Genomic DNA, 8,032 nt, shown 5'->3' with positions numbered 1-8,032 from the left:
TATACTATATTCTTATTTTTTGAAAATATTAAAAAATTAAAATTTATATTCCAAAACTAAAATTTTAATTTCAATTTTATTAAATATTATTCAATCCCAATTTCTAGTTTCAATTCCAAAAAAACAAACGCCGTAAAAGGAAATAAGTGGACCATATACCCTAATTTGCTTTTTGCCAAAACATTTAATGACATGCGCACATAACAAAACACTAATTTCCCTCTCACATACCTTAATTAGGGCACTTTCACTACAAAAAAAAAAAGGAAGAGAAAAGAAAAGAAAGAACACTATATTTATATTATATTAGGTAATTATAGAGTTTGCACGCCACAACATTTTTAGTTTGATTACAATGAAGCAATTAGTCAACCTCCTAAATCATTTTTACCACTTATTGAATCAACAAGATATATTTAAGGAGAAAGGACGATAATCTCATTTGAGGAAATAAAAGTAAAAAATAATGACAAGGGCAAAAGGGTCAGAAGAGAGAAAGATGAAATTAAAGGGAATAAAAAATCCAAGACATGTGATGATGGGATCCATGGAGTGGCACTAATGTCAACTAACGGGGTTGACATGGGCACCACAATGTGCACGTGTGCCACTCTCTTATATTATCTATTATCTATTAAATATATAAAGAAAATATAATAATTTTTTTTGGTGACAAAGGAAATATAATATGAGTTTAGTGTATACATTTCTTTTTTAAAATATTTTTTATTATATAATTTATAAAAAATATTTTTAATATCTCAAAAATTTAAATTTAAAATCTCTTAATTAGATATCAGATATTTACTGTCTTAATTAACTTATTTATTTGTTCTTATTATATACATCTGATTCATAAAATGATAGATAAATAAATACGTTAATATATATAAGGGAAAAAAATATAATATGTTTCTAATGTTATTATTTTTTTAAGGGTCTTAATTTTTTAAGGTATATAATATAATGTAAAATATTATTAAAAATTCAAATTAATTTTTTAATGTTTTTTGTAAAATATATAATATATATTAAAAATAAATTTTTGAAAATTCTATTTTTTGATAATTAACAAAATCCTTTTTAAATGACAAAAAATAAGTATATCATCTTTAATATATTTTATCACAATATTATATACCATTTTAATTCTAAAATATTTTAATATTTTCTTATGTCTTAACTTGTATTTATCTTGATTATCAAATACAACCTCAAAATGTTTGAAAATTTTATTTAATATGATTAAAGCCAAATCTTTGTATACTTCTTTGTTAAAATAAATAAATAAATAAATTGAAAACGGGGCAAAAATTAGTAGTCGCTGGTCAATGAGTTATTGCATGTATAAAGTACGATTCAAACTTCTGATACTTGTTTAAGTGGATGAGTGAGTTGACGACTCGACCAAGCCAAGTTGGTTGGCCATATCAATTCATGGAACTGAGTCATATACACAAACCAATAGGGGCAAATCAAAATACCCTTTTTCAACATTTTATTTATGGTCATGATCTCTCACCTCTAGAAGGGATTATGGCATGTTTCCACTAAACAACTTGTGATGATCAATATTTTTATCACTTAATTGATGAGGACGAAGAAAGAGAAATAATTAAATAATAAACCACTAATACACATGGATGCCCACTTAAAAATTAAACCTTTTCACAAAAGGTGAAAGGAGCTTAAAGGTTAATTGATCTTAAACCAAAGATTGCAATAATTGACAGAGTTGTTTTTATCAATTAGGTAGAAATATATGAGATAGATATAGCTGTATTAGGCTACCTATACTATTTATTTATTTATTAATTGCTCATTGAACTCATCAAGTGTAATTAAGTGTGGAAATATATAAACAAATTGAGACAAAAGCAAGTATAGATGGTAATTATCCTAGATAAGAAAAATATATTCTTCAAGGAGTTTAATATAACAAATAATTAACTAAGACTCTTAAAGCCATTGTTGACTTTTACAATAAATAAATGAAACTGTGCCTAAAGTATAATCAGTGTTTAGATATAGCACTCATCCATAATAAGTTAATTAATTCCTTTTTAAAAGAGGGAATTTGTGGACAATACAAAAAGGAAAAATATGTCATAGGCAGCAAGACACACACACACATACATACACACAATATAATATATGAATGAAACCAGATATCATAAACTCATAATTCTTCATCTTCTAATATATTAATAGCCCTAATAATAAAAAACATGTATTTAACTATTAATTACTTGAAACAACTTTTAGATAGTAATTTACTTGATGGGGTCAAGGTGTTGCTAAAATTTGAGTAGAGTATCTAGAGTAGACTGACATGGTGTACCTGCAAGGCCCCAAGTGAGTAGTAATAGTATAATTTGAAGGGCACAATGCAAGTGAATCTGAATGCAAAGAAAGGAAAGGATGGTAAAGGGGCAATAAAGGAATGCAGAGACATGATGATATGATACCAAGTAAAGAGGATAATAAAGCATCTAACTTTTTTCCCATTCAACCCAAAACGTGCTTTTATTTTATTTTATTCTATTACTATTGAAATTCAATGCCCTTTTACCCATTACTCCTTTTTCCCCACAACAATCAAAAGGGTAAAAAAGGAAATACAAGAAAATAAAAAGAAAAAGGAAACACAGGTCAAAATCCTCACCACCATACACATCCCATATTCCCATTCCATTATTATTCCATTAGCACCCCTCACAGCTAACACAAACTAGTCCATGGCCGCCACAACATCGTCAAAGACAGCAACATCTGCACATGAATAAATGAATATGAATGAATCAAAACACACAACAAAATTGAATGTTACAAATACTTGTTTCTTCCTTCAAAGTTCCCTCCTTTGATATCCTCAACATTCAAAAAACACACTTGTATTAATTTTGCGTTCTTTTCTCAACGCCTTGGTTCAATGAAGAACACTTCTTCCTCGGTTTTCGTGCCCCGTTCCTACTTTTCATAAAACCCCATTTTCTCTCTCTCTATTTATCTCTCTTCTCTGCTTTCTCTTTCATTCTCTCTCTCTCTAACCCTCTCTCGTTACGAGGGCTCTCAGCTGAGCTAAGCTTGTCAAAGCTCGAAACTTTTCGCCGTTTGAGATCTGGGTTTTCAAGCATTTCGGTGGTTGTTGAGAGATCTCAAAGGGGTGTGAAGAAATGGGAAGCAAATGGAAGAAAGCGAAGGTGGCTCTGGGGCTCAACCTCTGCATGTTTGTTCCCAAGACCTTAGACGACAGTGACTCATCTCCGTCGCACACGGAGGTTTCCGAGAGGCTGTCGAACGCAGCGCTGCTTCCGGCGGCGGAGAACATGGACATGGGTTCTTCTACGCCAACAGCTCCGGTTCCGTCGTTGAAGCTGTCGAGAAGTGTCAGCAGCAGCAAGTCTTCAAAGGTGGGTTTTTTTTTGGTCTCTCTCTCTCTCTCTCACACACACACACATTAATAATTGATTATGATTATTCACTTGTTTTGGGTAATGTTACTGCTACTATGAATATGATAGTTCTCTCTCCGTTTTATTTTGGGGAAAAATAAATGCTTTTTTGTTTCTTTTTATGTTTTGTTTGATTTTGAATGTTAGGTTGCTAGGACAAATTAAATGCATTTAGGAAGAATCTTACAAGAGGGTATGTGCAAAATGGGATTTTTCATTTTTCTCTCCCTGATTAAGCAAAATTAAATTTTGTCATTAATAAAAATGGTTAAAAAAAAATAACATTTCCGCCAAAAAAATATGCTTTCAGGCTAAAGAAAAATTTTTTTATAATTTTTTTCTTGGATTTGTGAAATTTGTTAAATTAACATATAGTTCTTTTATCAAGACCCCTGATGACCCTTATTATGTTGTCCTTTTTTTTTGGGAGTTTATTATGATTTGAGTGAACAAGCATTTTTGGGTCCACGAAAATATACATCGTCTACAATTTAGCCTCTAATTTGAATTAAGGCGTGTTTAGGCCCCAAATTATCCGAATTTAATTGAATGTGATGCCAAAATAGTATTTATGGACAAAATAGAATGCATATACATATAGTATTAAATAAAGATACATTGATTGCCAGGGACCAGAAGACTTTTTTTTAGCTTTGATCAATTTTGGATACCTTCTGTTCATTTTGTTGCCTTCGACTCTTTCTACTTCCCTATGACGTGGGTTGTTGATAGAGCTGTGTTTTGTTGACCTTTTACCTTGTATACATATTTCAGTTGCAAGTTGTAACTATGAAGTTGTCATCAATTGTGTTTTTTATTTTTATTTATTTATTTATTTTAATGCCTTGAACTAACATTATTATTTCTACCTTTAATGTCACTTCTTTTAGATAAGATTACAGTATTTCCCCATTTTCCTGTCCCCTTTCTATTGACTGAGCTATGTTTATGAAAAAGAAAAGCGAAAAGAAAAATTAAGATATGATATTGTTAGCTGGCTTGTTCATTTTAGTCCGAGTCATAATAGCAGTCTTTGAGGACTAAGGTGGAAGTTTAGAACTGATTTTATTTGTTCAGATTAGATGTTTTACCATCCTTCTTTCATAATCTCACAATGTCGACAGCTTCATGTTTGTTCGAGATTCGTATGATTGATGGTAAAGCCTTCTTTTGGCAAAATGCCAGAAATGAAAAAGAAGGATTTGAATAGTTGGAAGGGATGTCTTAAAGCAACTTAATATTGGCCCTTTGCTTTTGTCACAATTGCTTGGTGCAAAAGCATTATTAACTTCTCCATAATGTTCTGATAGGACATCTCTTTTCTCATAATCCGAAACTATTTTAAGATTATTTCCAATGGTGTACTTACTCTTTTGAAATTGAATATACCTGAACAATGGCTAATGAAGTATTACTGCAACTTATTCTGAAATTGAGATGTGTTTTAAATGGAAAATAACCTTTCCTGATTTCCAGTAACACGTGAAAAATGAAAATCATATTTTCTTAGAATCTTTGAATGAATCTGTTTTGTATATCCGATCTGATTGCGGCCTTCATAGTGGTCTAGATGATTAAAGCATGTGGATAATAGAATACCTATATATCTGTAGATTATCTTTGTAAGAAGCAATATTTTGCACATATACTTTTTTTCTGTTTTTAGTAATTTTCTTGGAAGTTTCTATATTCTCACAAGCTTTTTAATTTTCAATTTTCCAGCAAACTTGCGCAATATGCTTAACCAAAATGAAACAAGGATCTGGTCAGGCTATATTCACTGCCGAATGTTCACATTCCTTCCATTTCCACTGTATTGCTTCGAATGTGAAACATGGAAACCAAATATGTCCAGTGTGCAGAGCAAAATGGAAAGAAATACCTTTCTCGGGTCCGAGTTTGGATCCTATACAGGGAAGAATGTCACCTAGTCCAATAAATTGGCACCAGAATGATGCTTTGATGGCCTTGGTCCATCCATTACCTCTACCTCTACCTCATCCTCCTCGACGAGACCTGAGTAGGCGGCATATTGTTCCCCTTTACCAAGAGCCAGGCATATTTAATGATGACGAATCATTGAATCATGAAACCGTAGTTTCTGAGAGAAGTCCTTGCAATAAGAGTACTGAAGATAACGATTCTGTTAGAGAATTGGAGATTAAAACATATCCGGAAGTTTCTGCTGCTCCTGGGTCCAATAGTTATTCTAATTTCACAGTTCTGGTTCATCTCAAAGCTGCTACTGCTTCTACAACAGCTGCTGAAGCCGGGAGTCAAAATGTCAGTAGAAACCAGCCTAGCTTGACACAGATTTCTCAGACTCCTCGTGCCCCTGTTGACCTGGTCACAGTGCTTGACATCAGTGGTAGCATGGCTGGAACCAAGCTGGCACTACTGAAAAGAGCTATGGGATTTGTTATACAGAACCTTGGCTCTAATGACCGCCTTTCCGTTATTGCTTTCTCTTCCACAGCCCGCCGTCTCTTTCCGCTGTCAAGGATGACGGATTCCGGGCGGCAACAGGCTTTGCTAGCTGTTAATTCTTTGGTTGCAAATGGGGGCACTAATATTGCCGAAGGGTTAAGAAAAGGTGCTAAGATAATGGAAGACCGAAAAGAGAAGAATCCAGTTGCCAGTATTATACTACTATCTGATGGACAAGATAATTACACCGTCAATGGCCCTGGAACTAACCAACCTCAACCAAATTACCAGTTGCTTTTGCCTACTTCTCTCAGTGGTCGTGATAATTTGGGCTTTCAGATTCCCGTGCATGCTTTTGGATTTGGCACAGACCATGATGCTTTATCAATGCACTCAATTTCGGAGATGTCTGGTGGTACATTTTCTTTCATCGAGACAGAAGCTGTGTTACAGGACGCCTTTGCTCAATGCATTGGAGGACTTTTGAGTGTTGTTGTTCAGGAGCTGCAGGTGGAAATTGAGTGTATACATCCAAATCTTAGTCTTTCTTCCCTAAAGGCAGGGAGCTACCCAAGCCGTGTCGGGGCCGATGGACGCAAAGGTTTTATTGATGTTGGAGACCTATATGCTGATGAAGAGAGGGACTTTCTAGTTTCAGTTGATGTCCCAGCTACATCCAGCAATGAAACATCATTGCTTAAGGTCAAATGTGTTTACAAGGATCCCTTAACTCAGGAAACAATGACACTGGAAAGCGAAGAAGTTAAAATCGAAAGGCCTGAGCAAGCTGGGCAGGTTGTGATGTCACTTGAGGTAGATAGACAGCGAAACAGGCTCCAAGCAGCCGAGGCAATGGCCCAGGCACGGCTTGCAGCTGAACAGGGAGACCTTTCCGGCGCAGGGCTAATCCTCGAAAACTGTCGAAAGATGCTTGCGGAGACCATTTCTGCTAAGTCACATGACCGCCTCTGCGTTGCATTGGATGCTGAACTCAAGGAAATGCAAGAGAGGATGGCGAGTAGGCATGTGTACGAAGCGTCTGGGAGAGCATACATCCTTTCCGGATTGAGTTCACACTCATGGCAACGAGCAACAGCAAGAGGTGATTCTACTGATAGTTCAAGTCTTGTTCGGGCATACCAGACCCCATCAATGACCCAGATGCTTACTCGATCTCAGGCCATGTTGCTAGGTAGTCCATCAGGCCAGAGGCTTCTTCAGCCTCTGCTGTCGTTCCGATCACAACCGAGCCCAAGGTAAATAAAATCCAACAGAGAATTTGTGAAAATCATCTTGAATATCAGCCTTGGCAATGATTTTCCCTTTTTTTTTTGCTTATAAAAGATCTGGGGAGGGTGGTAAACAGGAGAGAAACAGAAGAATTTCTTTGAGCCGTGATTTTGCTGTTTAATATAATGTATAAATGAATAAAAGATGAGGAAAGGGTTAAGGGTGGAGGGGTTACAAATTTTACATTCAATGGAGAAAAGGGGAGTAGATAGCAATTTACTACATTATGTTTCTTCTATTTTGGGGGGGTTTAAGGTTTTACTTTCCTCTGATTATGTGGTTTTGGTGTACATAGAGAAGAATGGTTTTTTATTTTCTGGGACACCTTGGGGTATAAAGTTTGTAATTGTGCAAATGTGCAAATGGTTGGGGATCTCATCAGTATAATATAATATGTTTTCAATTCTTTATGTTTTCATTTGATTCCACCCCTTGACAACACAAATGGTTGAGTATTAATAACCTTATCTAATTCTTATGAGCACTGATGATTCCCAGAATTCAAAAGTACTCACCTTTAATCAAATGCATCTGTGTGTTGTGGTACATTTTTTTTCACTTGTAAAGGTAGTAAACTTTTTTTGTAAGTGAAGAAGTTTCACCTAAAAATCTAATGTTCTTATTTATTTGGGTTTAAATTCACACGCCTAAATGGCTAATGCGCAAGTATATGAATTACAGCATCCCTTTTTTTTTTGAAACAACAATATGCTGATATGTATCATTGGATGAAATAAAGTAGAGAAAAAAAAAACTATAATATACAAGAAAACTATTAGAGTAATGATCAAATTCAAATACACAACTCATTATAATAGTAACACAGTTACACACACTCATGAAAAGAGAAGTGGAGTAGG

At 34.5% G+C, this 8,032-nt stretch overlaps 1 protein-coding gene across 1 annotated transcript; it reads left to right on the top strand.

Annotated features, from left to right (window-relative positions):
- The first annotated feature begins 2,751 nt into the window (after positions 1 to 2,751).
- LOC130948307 (E3 ubiquitin-protein ligase WAV3-like) lies at positions 2,752 to 7,582 on the top strand. The gene is made up of 2 exons (XM_057877025.1): positions 2,752 to 3,413; positions 5,178 to 7,582. The coding sequence occupies exons 1-2, from the start codon at positions 3,177 to 3,179 to the stop codon at positions 7,140 to 7,142; spliced, it is 2,202 nt and encodes a 733-aa protein (XP_057733008.1). The 5' UTR covers positions 2,752 to 3,176; the 3' UTR covers positions 7,143 to 7,582.
- Positions 7,583 to 8,032: the final 450 nt, after the last annotated feature.

This window comes from Arachis stenosperma, chromosome 9 (assembly GCF_014773155.1).
Source record: "Arachis stenosperma cultivar V10309 chromosome 9, arast.V10309.gnm1.PFL2, whole genome shotgun sequence".
In the NCBI taxonomy this organism is placed as follows: Eukaryota; Viridiplantae; Streptophyta; class Magnoliopsida; order Fabales; family Fabaceae; genus Arachis; species Arachis stenosperma.
This window is presented reverse-complemented; position numbering and strand designations above follow the sequence as displayed.

Bases quoted from the DNA above. Each gene is read 5' to 3' on its own strand.
- LOC130948307 (XM_057877025.1), top strand. From the start codon at position 3,177: ATGGGAAGCAAATGGAAGAAAGCGAAGGTGGCTCTGGGGCTCAACCTC. The intron at 3,414-5,177 runs GTGGGTTTTTTT...TCAATTTTCCAG, and splicing joins GCAGCAGCAAGTCTTCAAAG to CAAACTTGCGCAATATGCTT.